At 35.5% G+C, this 21,155-nt stretch overlaps 1 protein-coding gene across 7 annotated transcripts in view; it reads right to left on the reverse strand.

Annotated features, from left to right (window-relative positions):
• Positions 1-275: 275 nt before the first annotated feature.
• The window catches only part of rfx1a (regulatory factor X, 1a (influences HLA class II expression)), a 36,112-nt gene continuing 15,232 nt past the window's right edge, over positions 276-21,155 (reverse strand). For 3 of the 7 annotated variants that reach the window (XM_067381489.1, XM_067381488.1, XM_067381492.1), the window contains 14 exons: positions 17,762-17,859; positions 16,334-16,781; positions 13,788-13,987; positions 12,417-12,536; positions 12,196-12,329; positions 11,502-11,620; positions 11,266-11,375; positions 9,785-9,936; positions 9,472-9,569; positions 8,496-8,645; positions 6,790-6,998; positions 5,047-5,200; positions 4,828-4,873; positions 276-2,166 (listed from right to left, as the gene is read on the reverse strand). In XM_067381489.1, the coding sequence (XP_067237590.1) occupies positions 2,006-2,166; positions 4,828-4,873; positions 5,047-5,200; positions 6,790-6,998; positions 8,496-8,645; positions 9,472-9,569; positions 9,785-9,936; positions 11,266-11,375; positions 11,502-11,620; positions 12,196-12,329; positions 12,417-12,536; positions 13,788-13,987; positions 16,334-16,781; positions 17,762-17,859 (2,199 nt within the window). In that variant the 3' untranslated portion in view covers positions 276-2,005. Of the gene's footprint in view, positions 2,167-4,827; positions 4,874-5,046; positions 5,201-6,789; positions 6,999-8,495; positions 8,646-9,471; positions 9,570-9,784; positions 9,937-11,265; positions 11,376-11,501; positions 11,621-12,195; positions 12,330-12,416; positions 12,537-13,787; positions 13,988-16,333; positions 16,782-17,761; positions 17,860-19,528; positions 19,645-21,155 lie in introns of all 7 variants that reach the window. The other 4 variants (XM_067381494.1, XM_067381491.1, XM_067381490.1 and 1 more) reach the window with 4 other exon arrangements.

The following is a 21,155-nucleotide window of genomic DNA, read 5'->3' on the forward strand; positions in this document are numbered from 1 at the left end:
ATGTATATGAGGCACATAATGTGACAGTCTGATAGGAAAGTACCTTGACAAGTAAATGCATTAACCCCCTCGCATTACCACATGTGATGTTTCTTTGTCACGTTTGCTGTTTTTTGGGTAGGATGTCACACTTCGAAACTGCAGTGAGGTTGTTAGTAAGACACCTACAACTCATTATCACAACGTCGGGGTGAAACTGCAGGTTTTAAGAGTAGCTGAAGAAAAGAAAAACTACAACTAGATACAACTACATATTTGAAACAATTCACAATTTTAGAAATTATTAATTTATTCATTTTTTAAATTAAAAACATCTGGATTCAATTTGATAGCTGCAAAGGCACATCCATTCTCATGGTTCAGATTACTCAAAACACTGCCACACTTTTTTGTGTTTGTTTTTTTTTTTTAAGCAAGAAATGGAAACAACTTCAAAAAAGTGAAAAGGGAAAATTCATTTTGTTATGAAAATGGCTGTCATACAGAGAGGATTTACAGAGCTTGTGATATGTTTCATGTGGTTCTATCAAGAGAATCAGAGAGAAAGAAAAGCTTTATGCTGGTTTGAGATCAGTCAGCATCTTGCGTGCTGCTCAGTACTCCATCAGATATACAGCAGCAATAATCATCGTTTACATATGTCGAATGATATGGGATAGAGTTTTAATGTACTGTAGGTCTCTCAAATTGATCATTAAATAATCAATGCCACAACACAAGTAAAAAAAAGGATTAAACAAATGAGTCTCGAGAAGGACAGGGCAGAAAGATCTTTTCGCTCTCTACTTTTACATTTCCTAGCTACTATGGGCAGTGGTGTCAAGTCTGTTTGAAGGGTTCTAGTAAAATATCTTAACCCAAATCTCAAATACACAGCGAACCATCAAATATGCACTAAACAGTGTTAAGACAATGCTGTACACATCAAGATTGTCACTTTGTGACCATATAAAAAGGACAGAAACATCTAATGTCTTGTACCAAGCTCAGGACGACATTTGGCAAGAGGAAAAAGTGCAACAAAATAGGACCAAAAACTAAAAAAAAAAAAGAAGAAGTAGTGAGAGGAAAGGCATACTGGGAAAGAAACCTTCCTCTCGTTTCTGGCAAACTGCTCTCATTTGCAGAGGTATGTATAGACTAGCCCTAAAAAATAAAAAGTTGAACAGAACCCAGTTGAATCATGTAAACCCAGTAGACTCATGGGAAATTGAGTTTTTAAAGAGCTGGGCTGTAATATGCTTTAAACATTTAATGACAGGGCAGTCACTGAAGGCATCAAGAACTAAAAAAGGTACCACTGACCAAAACAACTATCAACACACTTCTTGAAAACCACAGACGGTCATTCGCACATGCACAAAAACACACGCATTCGCGCTAGCCATTAGCCAATAAAACGATAATGTCCCGGGTCACTCACCATCACACAAACAACACATGGATAGGCAAAAAGTATACATCAACACACAACACACACACACTTACAGTCCATCTTTTCTCCTTACACAACCCTTAAAGGTTCAAAAAGCTTGACTGACAGACAGCTTCATTCAGGTTTCAGTAGCCAATCAGAGTTCAGTCCATCACGAACGACTCTTAGGATCCAGTTGCAGCAGTTTTCTTTTGAGTTCTTGCGTCTTAACAGCTACAGACACAGAATCAGGTTGAGATTCGAGAGCTATTCTTAGTGAGCGATACACCCTGTCTAAGATCTCGATATGATTCGTTTATCGATGATCGCATTCATGTTATGAGCATGTGTGTCTCCAAACGAGGGCGGCGCTATCTGTGCATCTGTGTTTCAGTGAATGCTTGTGTTTATGTGCAGTTGAGACATCGACAGGCATGGAAATGTACATACGAACATCTGAAATGTCGTGTAAATATGTAAGCTGCAGCATTCATGTGTTTTAGATGCATGTGTTGGTTTAAGTGCACAAATGATGGGTGATTATCATGTGGAGTGTGTGCTTGTAGGTGCATGTGTATGTATTTTAAGTTCTCAGTTATCCATGCTTCCTGTGGTGAACAGCACCCTCTGGTCGGTTCGAGCCAGCTTGGCGGGCGGTTCCAGAGATTCATCCCCGATAGCGCCCACATCAGACTGCAGAGACAACTCCTGACACTCATCATCACTGTCTTCTTCCTCCTCCTCTTCCTCTTCTGAGACACAGACATACAGAGAATGTCAATTATAAAAATACATATATTTTATTCAGTAGTAACAATTATTCATAATCCATTTGATATATTTTTAAATAATATTAAATAATAAAATGTAAATTATTGAAATTTATAATTATTTTATTTAAAATACCTTTAAATTTTAATTATTATAAATTCTGTGTTTTTATTTTTTATTTTCAAAACATTGATAATAAATCTGATATTTTTAATTCTTTTTGAATTATAAATTAATGTAAATAATAATTACTTAATATTAAACACACATTTTTATAATTATACTATTATATTTTATTTTATTATTTTAGAAGTTTATTTTTAAAAGTTTATTTAAAAAAAAAAACATCAATAATACATTTGATGTTTTTAAATTATTTTAAATTTACATTAAAATTTAAATTACATAAATTATAAATCACATAATAATTACATTAAAAGGCACAATATGTAAATTTTTTTGGATTAAAATATCCAAAAACCAGTAGAACAATGTTATTTTGTTGACTTGGGTACTTGCATTATCCCAAATGTTTCCAACAATGTTTAAATCCAGAAAAATAAGCGGTTTTAACAAGTGAACATGACCGTTTCATTGGTTCGCCTTGATTTCCAGTATTACTTCCATAGAAATCATGGAAACACCAAAGATGCTTTAATATATTATGGGCCAGATTTACTAACAGCTAGCGCAAACCCTCTTTTGGCGTTAAAAATCTACTGTCGGGATTTGCTAAAGACGCACACTGCAAAATTAGCACTGAAAAGGCGTGGACTGAGTTGTTTTTGCAGCTGACCTCATAGCATATGCATTTGTAGGAGTTTCCCTTTCAGACGAAAAATTTATGGGAGGAGTATTTATATGAATCGTGCAACGCGATTTACTAATGTTTGTGCTAGTCAATTTACTGGTATTTGCTCCATTTTTTAAAGCCCCCCAAAAAAAGTGTTTTGCGACAATCATTGCTGTTGGGAGAAAACACCGCAGAGAACAGATAGCGTGTGGTAGAAGGGAGAAAATATTTTCCATACGTATTCATTTCTTTGGAGTGCCAGAGGAAGATGTTATCCGAACATATTGTTTACCAAGCCATGTTGGCCTCATATATATATATATATATATATATATATATATATAAAAAATGCGTGTGCGTGTTTGTCAGATTCCATGTAACAATTTGCGCCTGTGTCGACCTGCACCTGATAAGAGCATCAGCTCTGCTTATTTGCGACCAAACGATAATTTGTGCTGCTCTTTGCAGATTGTGTTGGTCATTATGTAAATGATTTGACTGCGTCTGTTGTCTTTAATTTGCGCGTCTGCGGTAGATCACGCGCAAAACTTGCCACTCCCATCGGTGTATTTGTGGAATTGCGGTCTCACGCTGATTTGCCCCATTTAGTAAATCTGGCCCTACGTGTTTTATTAGACGGGTGAGCAACTGTTTGGATACCTTTATCGACAGAAAATGAATCATTGCTATATAGCTCAACAAAGTTAGTCTTACTGTTTGAATCTCTCGTTTTCTTGATTTACCACGAGGAACATGTTTGTACCCAAAAAGTAAATGAGACAACAATATTATGTCAAGTGGCTAACATAGTAAAATCAGAAAGAGCTTTATTTGTAGTAATGGTAAAAGCATTTTCTCCACTATACAATGAACTGCATGCCATTTAGCAACACAAGTCATCCAGCTTTTATTAATATGATATTCTAATAGTCTAGTTTACTGCAGTATGCAACAAGAGTCTCACACCAGCCACCGAGCGAATGCAGTCACGATATAACAACTTTCAACACACTCAATTTTATTTTTAGCATGATTGTTTTTAGCAAGTAAAACAGCGCAGTGTTACTTCACAATTTTAATTCAAATAAAGTGACCTGTACAAGTAGTAATTCAGCACTTGCAGCTGTTTCATTACAATGAAAGAAAATAATGTGAATTTAAGTTATGAAGCATAAAGTTTAAGTTCAGGGAAGGAGGCGAACGTTAAATGTTACTTAAATCGTTAACTTAAATCGTAAAATATGCGACATATAAGCATAATATAAACAGCAGCTACAAACGTCCCAGGCTCTCAGCCCACCCTGCTTCATAACTAAGTAACGTTAATAAAACTTTAATATATTAGCTCAACCATGAACAAGATTTCTGCCTGAGTTCCGTTGGATTGCATTCTATCAGCTGTGGAGATGAAGACTACAACTTCCATGATTCCACGCTCATTCACAGCGTCATCAAGCTACGCCCTTGTTATTGTTTTGAATAAGCGACCTCTAGTGGCAAAACTTACATACTGAAAATTACATTAAAAATACACAATGTATTTGTGAGTGGTGCACACTTTCTCAAGTCACTGCCATGATCCAACAGTGTTGTGGTTGGTTGCTAGGGTGTAGCAATGTGGCTGCTAAGGTCTTCTGAATGTTGTAGTGCATTGCTACATGGTTACTAAAGTTCTTTGGGAAGCTGATGGGATTTTTACCTAAACCTGAATTTAGTAAATGAAAAAGAAACAATCACAAGTCTGTGATTGAGAATACATCAAGCCAAAGGCACTGCATATCCATCTGTGTGCCTGTTTGCTTTTTAGAAGATTATTATGTGTTTGGTTTTTGTGTGTAAAACTACTAACCTTTATCAGGATCGAGTGGGTTCAGACTTCGGCCAAGACTTGCAAACTTAAAAGAGCATAAGAGAAAATAAGGACATTTCAAACTTTCTTTTCGATTCAGAATCACACATTCACAGTTCCTCAGTCTAATATCCTGTTATGAGAAGCATGAGGCACTTTTGTTTTGTATCACACATTGAAATGAGAAGTGTTTCTTTGAGTGTGTGTGTTTGTTTATACCTCTCCCATGACAGCAATGGGAGTTTCACCCTTGGCCTGGGCAACTCTGTGCTCTATCAGATAGTACATGTACTCATCATAGAGCAGGCGGATTAGGTGAAATGAGCCGAAGCTTGCAGCACTGCGGAGAGTCAGGTCTCTGATCACCATCGAGCTAAAGAGAGAACAAAGAAAGGATACAGGAAGTGTGAGAAAGACAAGAGTTGTTTGGTGGGTAAGACACATAAGAGGATGAGTAAAAGGGAAACATTACAGTTAGATGCTCCAACAGTCATTACAGCCCTGTAACAAAACCTACACACAATGTGACTGCCCCAAACAGCAAAATTATGTTACCTTTAAGGATTTATTGCTTAAGAAAAATCTAACGGAGCGTCCCATGCATCTGTCATGGATACAGCATATAGGTATAATTTATTCAAGACTAAAAAAACTGAGAAAATAAAGAGATAGTGATAAAGAAAAGCAGATAATCTTTCTCAATAATTCATTTGAATTTTTTGGGTTATATATATATATATATATTTATGTCCACGTTTCAGGTGCAGGGCTCCGTAAGTACATAATAAAATAATTAACTAAAAATAAAGCACAAATATAAAAAAATACATTTAATTTATATAGTTATAATATAAAGTATTTTTTAATGATTTATAATTTGAATTAATCAATCATATCAATCATATCTATCTATCTATCTATCTATCTATCTATCTATCTATCTATCTATCTTATATATATAGTGCCTCCTCAACAAAATAGGATGAGAAAATAATCCATATTACATACAAAACAACACAAATATTACAAATTATGACATTAAAAAGAGCGCAAGTCACGTGTTCTAAAGGAACACTGTCCAACAGCGAAACCCGCAGGTAAAGTTACAGCAGGAGTTATGCCTCCCTTTTCACTCATAGGAAACCATAGAATATCTCCATCACGCTATGATTGGATGTAATTGATTATGATTGAATATGATTGGTTTGTGCGATAAATCCCGCGATAAATGTGCACGTTCTCTGCGTCAGTTTGAATGAACAAATGATGGTGTCAATGGGAAGACTAGTTGAAAAGTAAGTAAACAGATCACCCAGTTAGATATCACTGCTTTGTCACGTCAAAATCAAACTTGAAATGGACTGAAAGCATGATGACTGGGGGTTTTTAGAGCAATCAGCTTGGTGAAATTAAAAATATATCTTTGTGTCTGTGATGGTGTTTACGGAGCATGACTGATGATCCAAAATAGCCTAAGTTGACTATTAAAAAGAAAAACATCAATACACAAATTAAATATATTGTTTAAATTAATATTGCCTTTAGTTATTATTTTGGAATGAATGCAGAAATGCTTAAAACACTAACTTGATGAGACTGACTTGGTTTTGATAAATAGAACATTTATTACAATACATTGTTAATGTAAAATTACAAAATAGAATTGTCTTTGGTTTCTTTTTTTTTTTCTTTTTTGATGTAAAGTAAACAAAAGTTCATTTAACAAGGAAGATGTGTCAATGTTAAGAGTAATGCATTAATTTACATTGATTCATAAATAAAAAAAAAAATGTGCCTCCTCTTTTCAGAACACCACTGCATGCCACTGATTTTATATATATATATATATATATATATATATATATATATATATATATATATATATATATATATATATATATATATATATATGTGTGTGTGTGTGTGTGTTTATGAAGGCTCTTCGCCTCTTCTGAGACTCACCTGTAAAAACTCCACTTTAGCAGGAAGAGTTTAGCTGCTTTTGGAAAGGCAGAGCTGGACTGGTACGGTTTTAAGACCTGTGAGACCACACCATCCAGCCAGGCTGCCCACTGCTCTAGAGAGTTCTGCTGCTGAAGGGTCAGTTTAAAGTCCTGCTCCAGCCGCTGCACCACCCGATCCTCACATCGGCACACCCAAGAGGCCTGTTCCTACAGGAGAAAGCACATGTGGATTCAAAAACCCATACTAAATTAATTACCTATTATTGATCCTTCAAAAAACATTCTAAAATGCTGATTCACTGCTCAAGAAACATTTATTATTATTATTATTATCAATGTTGAAAACAGTTGTACTGCTTAACTAAAAAAAACTGTGATACACTATCATTCAAAAGTTTAGGTTAAGTAATAATAATACATTTTGTTTAGCAAGGGCACATTAAATTGATCAGAAGTGACAGTAAAGACATTTATATTGTTACAAAAGATTTTTATTTCAAATAAATGCTGTTCAGTTACCTTCTTATTTATCCAAGAATCTTGGGGAAAATGTATCATGCTTCCCACAAAAATAGTAAGTAGCAAAAATTGATAATAGTAAGAACCATAATTAATAACTGAGAACCAATAATAATTATATATACTTATAATATTAATATTATATAATACAGTATATATATATTATATATAATATATATATATATATAATATATATATATATATATATATATATATATATATATATATATATATATATATATATATATATATATATATATATATAGTATATTATAATATAAGTGTAATAATTGAGCACCAATAATAATTATGATAATAATTTAACAGCAAATCATCATATTAGAATTATTTCTGAAGGATCATGTGACACTGAAGACTGAGTAATGATGCTGAAAATTCAGCTTTACCATCTCAGGAATAAATTACACTTTAAAAATATAATCAAATAGAAAAAAAAAGTTATACATTGTATTAATATTTCTCAATATTACTGTTTTGCTGTATTTTTGATCAAATAAATGCAGCCTTGTTGAGCAGAAGACAAAAAAATCTTAATTATTCTAAACTTTTGTCAGTCAGTCAGTCAGTCAATCAATCAAACAATCAATCAATCAGTCAATTAATCAATCAGTGTCTGTCTGTCTTTCTATCTATAAATATCTATAACAAACAGCAAAATAATGTACATGTTTACATTCTGAAGAAGATGAGTGATTGGTGTTAGCCCATGTCACCAACACATTCTTCTCTAAATTAGTTAGCATTTCCGTTTTTGCTATGGCCTAGTGGTTAAAGCTATGATGAAAATGCTACCTAAAATGTTTTGAATACCACAGCAAGGGTTGATCCACAAACTATCACCCCTGTGCTCTTGAGTAAGACACGTTGCTCAGGGTTCACATTGAAATGTGTACTACAAGTCATTTGGATAAAATCATTAGCTAAATGACTACTGACATACTCAGCAAAGCCCCTTTTTAAAATCACTTTCAAGGAAACAAACTGTATGTTATGCTAAACACTCATTTGAGTTTCCGTTACCCTGATAGCTAGACAGACCACAAACACCCACATGCAAGTTCATCTCAGATGGTGACAGATTAAATCTCTAGTTCAACCCTCATAAATACAGCATCCATCCTCAAATCGGACTGGGACGTGAGGGATATGTCCAGTCACACACACCTGCACATTGGCAAAGTCCACTCTGTTGAGGTCGCTGAGCATCTGGTTGATCTGTGCTGTGTTTTGCAGGACAGCACGAGCTGCCTGGGCCAGGTGGTTTAGAGAGGTGTACCTGCGCAGGGTCTGAGCGAACGCGCTTGCAGACGTCACCTAAACAAAGGCCGGTTCACAGAGAAAAGGGGCAATAAGTAACAGATTAATGTTTTAATATTCTAAAGTTTAATTATCTAATGTTTATTTATTTGTTTGTTGGGTGTGACAGATAAAACATCTCTGTTGTACGTATTTACTAAGGATTTTGTTTTGCTGTTTAAAATTAGAACAGTATTAAGGGAACTTTCTTAATGCAGATGATGTGTGATATTTGCATTTTCCCAAATGAAATTCATTAGGGAAAGTTTTTAAGTCTTTAAACACTTTCAATTTTAGTAAATCCCCTAGTTTAAATGTCTGACTACTCACAAGCACATTGTTTTAAGTTCCCATTAGACCAAGCATACTATTATTAGCCATTAATAAAAACAGACGTTTTGTGGTATTAGACTGTCATGGTTGACCAATGCAGATGCACTGAATGAAAACGCAAATTAAATCTCTGACAGTAGATGGCGCTTATGGAAGCAGAAATATATTGGTTTTTTTTTTTGGTTACATCTGTAAACATAGCGGCTCTGTGCATATAAACATTATTTTATTATGCATTATTCATTGGAACTTTGATTAACCAATTATAATGTAGCTCAATACTCAGCCAAGCATCGATGAATGTGCACTTCCCTGATATTGAGCTAGTTAAAGCATGCATTCATCACGCAGGGCTGTCTGTGCGTGATTACAAACCATCCGCTCACAACAATTTTTTTTAGGTTTTTAATTTCAAGTACTTACAAGACCAATGGGTACCCCTTTCAATAAGATGTACAGTACCATTCAAACATTTGAGGTCTGTACATTTTCTCTTTTTCATTTCACTGACCTTGACACGAACCATCTCTTCAGGAATGTTCATCATGGCGTTAGTCAACCAGCTCTCAAGACTCTTGGCAAAGTTTCGGATGGCTTGTGTTAAGGCACCTGGAGAAAGAATTAAGAATTAATTTCAGCAAAATATATGATGTCGTGTGGCTGTGGACGCCGATAATTGGTAGCCCTGATGTTGACCCACAGATTGGCAAAATGAAGGTGAATGTGAGTGAAAAAAGAAACTCACCTTATAGATCACCAGCTCTGGCACATACTGCTGCATATTCATATGCAAATCTGTAGTGAGAGAACATTGGTGAACTCACTGGGAATAGGTCTCAGAACGTCTGGGATGAGCATCTCCACCAGGCCCTGGTACAGCGTGTTGTCGCAGTCACGACTCCAGCGAAGCACTGGTTCATATTTACAGAGCAGCACCAAACATGACTTGGGCAGCCTCTTCTCTGACTCATCATGCCTAAGACATCCAAAGAAAAACAGATAAAGTTTAGTGTCTTACCATTCATTAACCCTATGAAGAATACTTTATCCATATTTGATTCACAAATTTCTATAGCAGATGCGAGCGGCATGACGCAACACAACAAAAACAAATAGAACCCACTATAATCAGTGATGCTGTCTACACTGGAAGCAGCGTGACGCAAAGCATCATGACAAATTCCCAACAGTAAACTGATAAACCCTGTTATATTTCTGACAGTCCTTCTGACACGAGGAACAAATGGATTTGCAACGGTTGCTTTGTTGCACCCTGTGTAGACAGCCTCAGGCTGTTGCCACAATTGTCGTGTCTGGTGTAGACATGGTGTTGTAAGGCCTCTAAATTATCAACATGATCAAAACTTTGATAAAAAAAAACTTATACAATGTCTTCTGTCATCTGATTGACAGTTTATACTTTTTTAGTGAGTAAAATGCTTCATATAATTCTAAAAACGTCCCCCTTTAGGTTGTGGTACATGTGTCTTTTTGCTGTGAAATCTTTACTGATTTTACAGAAATAAACGTAAGAATAACTTTTTATTTTGTTAGTAATATTTCTAGATCAACATTTACTGGACTGAAGTAACTTAAGTTTATTTGATTATCAATTAATACTTTTCTAGAAAAAACATGTTAAGATGATTTGGTACATCATGCTTTTGAGGAACGTTTATTTGTACATCTCTTAATCATCATTGTATTGCATTGCATTATTTGTTTTATCCCCACAATAAAACAACAGAGTTTTGATCATAAAACTATATCAACATATGATTGGGAGAAGTAGTCTCTTATACCGTTATAAAATACTAATTGATTTACACTACAAGCTACCAGAATTTCATCTTACTTTTTGTCCATAAATATCATCATCTGCACCAAAACTAAGTCGTTTTTTTTTCTTCTTTGAGTATGAGCAACATATTCTCCTATAGCATTTTCTCCTATAGCATTAGCCGTAAAAGTCTAATGTATCAAATATGATGCTTTTTTTATATTTTTATATCAGACTTTTTATGGCTAATATAGTATTCTCTTATATAATACTATATTCATCATAAAAGTCTGATGTATCAAATATGATACTTTTTATATTTTGTCTAAATGTTCAATAAACGGTTTCATTTAAAAAAAAAAAATAAAAAATTGATTTGTCTGACAATTATTACATATCAGGCTCTATACCACCCTTGCTCAGTAGAACCACCTTACTAAAATCCTCCTGAAAGCATAAAACTGTGAAAACCTTGACATGTAGTGTTGGTCTACAGGAGTTTGTTGTGCTGAGAAGAAAACTTACACAGCTAGTGTTGCTGAGTCTCCTGCCTGACTTTCACTGAACCTCCAAAATGTTTTCCAAAGAGTCTCCACCAAAGGGAACTGAAGGTTGACCATTACATCAAGAATGGCCTAAAGAAACAAACAACATCAGTAAAAAAACAACTTGAAAATTTTTTTTAGCTTATATACAGATATTCATTGTGATGCCTACAATCAATCACTGATTTCAAACACAGAAGAAGAAAGACGACTCACTTCGCAGTGTTCTCTGTATAGCAGCTGAAAGCTCTTGAGATGTTCCAGCTCAATGCCCTCTGGTAAAGCTTTACCCTGCAGGTCAACATCAGGGAATTCGGGGAGAGCTCTGGACGCATCTAAACATCAAGGATTACGGCAACCATATAATGGCTTGTTATTAAAATCTACTTGACTGATAGAGTTCAATTTATTTTAGTGAATCAGTTTGTTTGAAAAGTAAGTTTCAAAGAACTAAAAAAAGTTTTCCAAAAAACTCAAATGAAATGTTGTTAAAAACTGTTTTTGTTTTAGGTTATCAGATGTTTAATTGTTAATATGTTCAAATCAGATTATTTAAAAATAATCAGTTTATGAGAACGATTCAAACATCAAGTCATATTTAATTACTGTGATCATGATTAAAAGCAGATGTGGGATATTCCTTGCTTGATACATTGAACAATACTCCCACAATGACGTATATATAAAATATAATGTTATCATTAGCTTTAAGTAAAATTATGATGGACAAATGTTATATGATCTTATAATTTGTTTGGCAAGTATATGATTACCTACCAAAAAGAGAGGAATATTTAATATTTATTCATTGTGTCATTTTTTTTTTTTTTTTGCATTAGTGTTTCCTCTAGAGCACGCATTCTGGGTTACACTTCTGCCTTTTAAGGCTCACATTGATGTCATTGCTCACCTAGAAACTGCTGGTACTGCTGGACCTGGGTGCTGATGTCCGACAGACCTGAGCTCTGCTGCTGCTGCTGTTGCTGTCCAGATCCTGACGACATCCCGTTAGTGATTCCCTCCACCTTCTGTACCGGCTTCAACCTGCAGGGATACAGAATCAGACGGACTGAGAAACACAGGAACCAGAGAGACTGAGAGCAAGAAATGACAGAGAGGATGTGTGTCCACCTCTGTTTCTGGGAGAAGGGTTGCTGCCTCATAGCCAGGTGCTGCTGGTCCTCCATCAGTCGGAGCAGAGATGAGCTCGCTTTGATCCGCAGTCCATAGTAGTGATATTTGGAATTCCCTCTGGAACAAACACACCAAAGCTTCAGTGCACCTGCATGACCTGAACCATAGGATTACAGAGGCTTCTAACCACATATGTGTGTATGACTAACAAACACATACACTACCATTTAATGAATACATTAAAAACTAGGAGTATATTATATTATATTGTTCAAAAGTTTGGGGTTGGATTTTTAATGTTTTTGAAAGTCTGAAAGTTCTGCTCACCAAGGCTATATTTATTTGATCAAAAACACAGTAAAAACAATAATATTGTGAAATATTTTTTCAATTTAAAAGAACTGTTTTCTATTTGAATACATTTTAAATTGTAATTTATTCCTGTGATGGCAAAGATTCATTTTCAGCATCATTACTCCAGTCTTCAGTGTCACATGATCCTTCAGAAATCATTGTAATATGTTGATTTGTTGCTCAAAAATTATTTTCTTATAATGTTGAAAACAGGTTTGCTTCTTAATATCTTTGTGCAAATGTGATACTTTTTTTATTTGATGAATAGAACATTTATTTGAAATAGTCGGATGTAAATAAATGTCTTTACTGTCACTTTTGATTTAATGTGTCCTTGCAGAATAAAAGTATCAATTTTTTTCAAGAAAAAAAAAAAAAAACATCTTACTGACCCCAAACTTTTGAATGGTAGTGTATGCCACAATCATTTACTGTGACTTGATGTTTGAGCGAATCATTCTTCTGAACTGATTCTTTTCATCTGATTTGAATATACAATCAAACCAAAAATTATTTAGACATTTTCAATATTTTTTTATATATATATTTTTACTAGTGGGTGCAGGACACTATAGTTCATTTATGTAAGTGAGGATAACAAAAATAAAGTAAACTATGACATATTATACCCAAAAATTATTCACACAGTGGACTACCAGTAAAATTGATAAAAAATTTAGAACCAAAAATTATTCAGACACTTTGACCTGACCATGTTTTGCTTAAGTGTTATCTGACATAATTAAGATTATTTTTTTCTGACACAGTTTAACTCTGAGATCTTTTCATATTTTATTACCATTTTTGTAAACTAGTGAATAAACTGTATTAATGAATGAAATGTTCAAGGTGTCTGAATACATTTTGGTTTGACTGTATAGATAATGAAAAAGTCTATATAACTTAGACGAAAACTTAATGATAAACAACTACATTTCACTTGAGTTTGAACAAATTGTTCAACTAAAATAAATTGGGCTCTAACAAACAGATGTCATGTGACCTTTCTCTCACCGTGTGCCGAGGCGTCTGGTCCTCAACCCCATGAACACCGAGCGGATGAGTTTTCCGAAGGATGCCGCGTTGACAGGTTCCAGCTTTTGCTCCTGACAGTGCAGCAGGTAGTGGCAGTAGAGAGTGGAGCGGGGCAAACTCACCCCTTCTGCTGTCTCATAATTATCCAACAACCACTGCACCTGAGGGCCAGAGGACAGCTGCCGGGATAAGACACAAACACAGCCATACACACACTCAGACAGAGAGCCCAGGCTAAAGGATGTCCTAAGATACACGCAAACAGCTAAAATGCAAATGTGTGAGTACGCATTTGCATGCAGACACTGCTCATGCATATGCACTGTAATAATGCATTCATGCAGAGTTTATGTTACATCATTTAAAGTCAACAGAAAGCACTAAACCATTTTAGCTCATTTTAAAGTGAAACAAAATATTCAAACAAAAACAATGTAGAATTTAATAATTCATGAATTGATTGGATAAGAAGCAGTTGTTCTGGACCTGAATGTGAGTTTGCAGTGGATTTTAATTTCATGTTGACTTTAAATAAACAACAAATGGCATTATTTATCCATGTCTATTACAAATATTGTTATTCTGTCAGCTTCATGAAAACATACAGTGCTGTGAATATGTCTTTGTCTGAATTTTTGATTTTGTGCACATTTTACAGGGGACCTATTATGCCCCTTTTCACAAGATGTAATAAGTCTCTGGTGTCCCCAGAATGTGTCTGTGAAGTTTCAGCTCAAAATACCCCACAGATCATTTATTATAGCTTGTCAAATTTGCCCCTATTTGGGTGTGAGCAAAAACATGCCATTTTTGTGTGTCCCTTTAATTGAAAATAAGCCGTTGCTCCCAGCCCACTTTCCAGAAGAGGTCGGAGCTTTAACAGCTCGTGCTTTGGATACTCCACAACAACAAAACTGGAGAATCTCACGCAGCCAAAATGAGGATTGTCAGTAACAGTGTTCAGCCTTACATTGTTCAAACCAGAGTCGGACACTGATGGAGAGACTCAGGAAGAAGTTACAACTTTTAGAATGAAACGATGTTTCTGAATGGTTAGTGGATAAATGTATGTAGTTGCTGTGGAGTTGATTCAACTTATCAACTAGCATGTGCCGTCATGTTAATCTTTTGTGCAAAACCCATAAGGACGCCCACTATACATAGCGTACCCTACCTGTTTGCCAAACAAAGCCATACACACCAGGCTAACGTTTATGATTGCTATCAAATGCTGTGAAAGATCTAATATTTTTCCAAAATGTCACTCGGATCGAAGCGCTCCCTTGCCAGGGTCAACTTGCAGGCTGTCCAAGCTAACGCGACTCTAAATAGTGTTCTGTGCTCATCTGTGCAGCCAACAACGGAACAGTTAGCATGCTTTGCTCAAACTTTTGCCATGGCCTTAGAACTGGTACACCGTTTTCATTTGCGAAAACAAAATGATGTGGCCATGGATGTGCAGATTAATGGATGGTAATATTATAATAAGAATAAGCTGCTCGTTTTTTCACATGCTAGCAGAGAAAGCCTTGCTAAAAAAAAAGTTACTGGGTTGTCCTTTTTCACATTTTCTAGGTTGGTAGATGCACCAGGGACCCGATTACAGCACTTAAACAAAGAAAGAGTCTGATTTTCATGACATCTCCCTTTTTAATATATTGTGGTAGTATATAGTATATGGGCAAAATAGAAACAAAGTTTTAGTGTGTCTTTCCTTTACGTGGTGTTCAAGGTTTCACTTATGCAATAATTCAAGTTTGAAGAAGTATGCTGATAGATGAAGCAAAAGCGGAACTGATGATCCTGGTGTCACATGACCCTTCAGAAATCATAATGATGATTTGATGCTCAAGAACATTTCTTCTAAATATCATTGATGAAAACAGTTGTGCTGCTTAATATTTTTGTGGAAGCAGTGATACATTTGTAAATCTGATACAAATATGCAAAAATACAGAAAATCAGACAGGGGGCAAACACTTTTTCACAGCACTGTATACCATTCGACAACTGTTTTTGCGTGCCGTGGCATACAAGACGAGTATGCGATGAAACGTTCAATCAATGGAATGCCTCAATCCTTAACTGAAAGAATTTTCTAATAGAGTGTGGAGCAAATTTGGAAGGCTGCTGTATATATATGAACATGTTGAACAGGGCCACTCAGAGCCATCTGTCTCTCATGGATAATATGAATATGGTTATGACTGAATTTGAATGTTTTCTGTGATGAACATGACAGCACAGTGAAAGCCTAAGCAAGCAGCACTGATGAGAAACATGTCAACTGGACATGTGTTGTCATTTAATAGCATGCTTTTTTCTGTAAGGGAAACAAAAGTCAGTCTGATGACTTTATTTAAATAAAACTGAATTTGGATTTGGAAGGATCACTGTGCTATCTGACATGTGGAACTGAGCAATGAGATCGCCATGCGCTTAAATTCGTTTGGGTGGCGGGAAGAGGAGGGAATCTGTGAGTGGCGATGAGTGACGATTAAGCCCCGCCCCTGCTGTCATCATACCTTTTTGTCTGCCGACGGCACGCTATTGTCCTCGCCTTCGTTTATACTCACGGTGGTCGGAGAGGCACGGGTGGGGTGCGGATAACCGTGACCGTTTCCACTGTTGCCGGTCCCGCTGCCGGCCAGCATATAACCGCCCTGAATCACGTAGCTCCCGCTGCTCCCGTTAGCTTCGCTCCCGGAATCTCCAGAACCGTTCGCTGCTGTCCCCGTGGCTGCCACTACAGCTGTGACTCCGCCCCCAGCCGCCGTTGTGGGATTGGCCACGATCTGCCCTGTCCCCGCCACAAACATGGACACCCCAGGGGACCCTGTTGTCACAGAGACGGTGAGAGGGGTGCCGGGGGACGTGGCCTCAGAACCGGAGGCAGGGGTTGTCTCATAGTACTGTCCAGCAGTGGTCTGGGTATACAGAGGGGTCTCTGTGTAGGGGAAACTGCTGGAACGACTGAGAGAAAATGACAAGGGTCAGGATTCAGAATTTTAATGAAACATAACTTTTATTACCTTGGGATTTTCACACTTTGTGGACATAATTCAAAATGGTCTTGTTCTCTGTTTAAAACTGTTTATATTTAACCCGGGGTTAGTAATTAATAGTGGGTACTCTGATTTTGAGATTGTACATTGGTAAAAACCTGTGTTAATATTTGCATATTTAAAGTATTTAAAACATTGTTTCAGCAAGTGCAGCACATGATAGGCACAAAATAACTGCCATAATAACGACTTTACATATATAAAATTAAAAATAATTACTTAATATTTTATATTGTCTTAAGTCTTCTGAAATATACTACAAAAACAAAAAACATATTCTACCATACAATAGTTTGGGGTTGGTAAGATTTATTTTCTAAGGTATTTATTTGATCAAATGCAGAAAAAACTGAAATATCCCTAAATTATTTATATTTATATTTAAAAATGCCTTTTATTTCTGTGATGCAAAGCTGAATTTTCAGCAGCCATTACTCTAGTCTTTAGTGTCACATGATCATTCTAATATTCTAATTGGGTGCTTAATTTGATGAATGGTACATTCATAAGAACAGCATTTATTTCAAAATAAAAGTATTTTGTAACATTATAAATTTTGTTTTGTGCACAAAAAGTATTCTCGTCGCTTCATAATATTAAAGTTGAACCACTTATGTTGAACCACCAGTGTCTTTACTACTTTTCAGGGCCTTGAAAGTGGTTATGATGTTGCTTCATATAGGACTGTCAGAAAGCTCATAGATTTCATCAAAAATATCTTAATTTGTGTTGAACAATGATGAACAAAGTTCTTACAGGTTTGGAACGACATGAGGGTGAGTAATTAATGACTAACCCTTTATCTCAGGAAGTATGTTTAGTGTAAAAAGCTCTGTAATTGATTCAGCACAGATGCCGGGGCAAGCAGGGGTTTCCGTCACTACTCACATGGTGCTGGTGGTGTAGTTAGCATCTCCTCCTTCCACATACTGCACCTGGTTAGTATACACATGCTGGACTGGCACCTGTTGGAGCTGCTGTTGTACCTGTGGCACACATACACCAATACACAAACTGAGAAGGCACAATCGACACCATCTCAGTTCTGCAATAAACTTGTTTATTTAAAAAAAAAAAAAGCCTGCAGCCACATTCAGTTTACTAAATCAGTGTTTCCCAACCTTTTAGTCTGATGTACCCCTCTAAAAGTATTCATGCTCAACAGAAAACTAAAAGCTTTTTTATGAATATGTAAAAAATAGATTAGATTTTATTTATTTTAAATATATTTTGTACACTAGGGGTGTAACGGTTCTCTGTAAAAAAAAAAAAAAAAAAACCACAACACTCAAGAAGACGCGAAAGAGAACCCGTGAACACTGTAAGATTTGTGCGTGCAATCATCCGAAGCACGCACATGGAAAGCCGCGTCTCAGACAGCGCACAAATACTCATGCACATTCTCTTGTGCTTGAACAGACAAATTCATACAAAACTTATGTCAATATGCCGTCTTTGGTGAGTATCCTAGCAAACACAGCAGGATATGTCTTAAGTCGAGACAATGCTTCTGTATCAGCATTAATGGATCTGTGCATTATGTCTTAAAGTGACAGTGGCCTAATATTCCTGCTGTCTGTTTTTAATGTTAATCAAACTACAAAAGACAAGGAAACCGCTCTCTGCTCTTTACTGAATAGCTTTTGTAACTTTAATAAAGGTTCATCTTTATTTAATTTAAACAGTGAAGATTATATGCAATTTTATTTTAAATTTGATTACTTTATTCAGTTTCTTTACCTGAAAACTACCTAACAAAAACCTGAAAAGCACTGTTTATTTTATTTGTGCTTGTAGTTTTATTATTTGTTCTTATTTTCTTTATTTTTATTTGACAGTTGTCCTTTTTCCCCTGAACATAGCACGTACAGAACCATACCAAAACAGTGACCCTAAAACCGTGAGAAAAACCTGAACCGTGAGTAACTTGAACCGTTACACCCCTAATCTACACTACAGTTCAAACGTTTGGGGTTTTTATTTTTATTTATTTATTTATTTATTATTTAAAGACTACTACAAGGATGCATTAAATTGATCAAAAGTTACAGTAAAGACATTTATAATGTTACAAAATATTTCTGTTTCAAATAAATGCTGTTCTTCTGAACTTTCTAGGAATCTTAAAAAAATATCAATGTTTGCATAAAAATATTAAGAAGAAGAACTGTTAATACTGATAATAATAGGAAATGTTTCTTGAGCAACAGATCATCATTTATGAAGAATCATGTGACACAGTGAAGACTGGAGTAATAATGCTGAAAAGTCAGCTTCCATTTTTAAATATATTCAAAAAGAAAACACTTATTTTAAATTGTAATAATATTTCACAATATTGCTATTTTTACTGTATTTTTGAGAAAACAAATGCAAAGGAGACTTTCAAAAACATTCAAAAACATAAATAAAAAAAAAAACATTAAAAATGTTTTTACAGACCCCAAAGATTTGAACAATAATTTTTTTGTTAAATTAATTAAGATTATTTAATTTATGCTTTATAATTTTAACAAAGTAAAATACCCAATGTGTCCTGTGAAGAATATGGACCTCTGGTTGGAAATCACTGCACTAACTGATCTAACACAATGTCTCAATGACTCAATGACCACAGATTTACCTACATACTGTGGTTTAACCTAAGTCACCTACGCTATGAGCAGAGGGCATCTCATAGAGGAAAGACTGCACATCTGGCACAGCAGCAGAGTTGTAGGAGACCCTGTCTGTCTCCCAGCCCACAGACATGACAGGTAGGGAGAAGGTGACTGGTGAATAAGCGACAGGTAGAGATGGGGGGAAACAAGATGAGCAATCCAGCAAACCTCCATTAACAGCTGCGTAAGATAAGCTCTCTCCAAACGGGTTAGTGCATTTCTCTAGTAGTACTACTGCTGCCCTATGCTCCATCCAGTCTCCTATCTGTCTCTTTCTCTTCAATTCACTCTCTCTCTGTGCATCACTTCCTCTCTGTCTGAGAAAAGGGTTCTGAAAGCAACCATCAGAGGGTTAGACGACTGCCTGCTTAGAGAATTTTGCATTAAAGGAATGGTTAAGCCTATGGTTAAACTATTTATTTAATGCGATACATTCAAGGTGGCATGATTATGAACTTTAGATGAAATGCACATGAAATTCATTTTACATTGGTCAAAGGTTAAACTTGGAGCCATGTTTCCATACACTTATGTTTATGTGAATTTGGGAATACAGCATAAAACAGCTGGATGAATGACCCTCTACAATGCGAGTAATTTCTTTTATTAGCCAATAGCTAGTAAACTGTATGATTTCAGTCACCTGCAATTGAGTTAGAGGCAAAAAAATAAGTTTAGCGCAGATATAATTTCATTGCCTGCTGAGCTTTACACACCATCTCTTGGCTGAGCCATCTCTCAGCTTGAGAGAAAGAGAGAGCATGATCGGACCAGTCCTGTGTCGTCATGAATGTTTATCAGTTGCACATGTTTTAAGCCTTGCTAATTTAAACATTCGAGAGCAAGAAGACACAAAAGATAACTCGCTCACACCGCGTGAGAAGTTTTGTGTGCGCCCATATTCGAAGCGCACACCCAGAAAGCCGCGTCTGACAGCACGTGAATACTGAATTGAGCCCTCTTTCACGACTTGTGCTTGAACGGGCAATTTCACACAAAATTATGTCAAAATGCCCGTCTTATCCTAGTAAACCTAGTTAGGTCTTAAGTAAATGTAAACAGTTGAGAAAGTAAACGGGTGTGTAACACTATATTGGATCAGTGCATTTGTCTTAAAGTGACAGCAGCCTAATATTCCTGCTGCTGTCTGTGTTTTTAATGTTAATCAAACAACAGATTAATTGCAAAAAAAAAAAAAAAACACAGTGCTCTTGACTTAATAACTTTTGTAACTTTATTAAGGATTCATCTGTATTTAATTTATACAGTGAAGACTATGCATTGCTATTTTACATTTCATTACTTCAATTTCTGTACCTCATCTACATCTAATTACTGTTAGATCTACTTAAAAAAACTCAAAGGCACTGTTCATTTAATTGGCATCTTTTCTATTGTGTTTGTGCTATTGCTTGTTTGATTCTTTGACCTTATATTATTACAGACTGTTTACATGACTTTAATAGTGTTTGAAATGTAAATATTGTTTTACATTTATGTAGAATTTTTTCATTTGCATTGTTCATGCATTCCATGTAAAAAGTCTGGTGAGCAAAAAAAAAAAAAATACTAGCCAATGGCGCCTCAATTTACACTGTGTCTGTAGAAAGTTGATGAAAACG

Source organism: Chanodichthys erythropterus, chromosome 3 (genome assembly GCF_024489055.1).
Source record: "Chanodichthys erythropterus isolate Z2021 chromosome 3, ASM2448905v1, whole genome shotgun sequence".
In the NCBI taxonomy this organism is placed as follows: Eukaryota; Metazoa; Chordata; class Actinopteri; order Cypriniformes; family Xenocyprididae; genus Chanodichthys; species Chanodichthys erythropterus.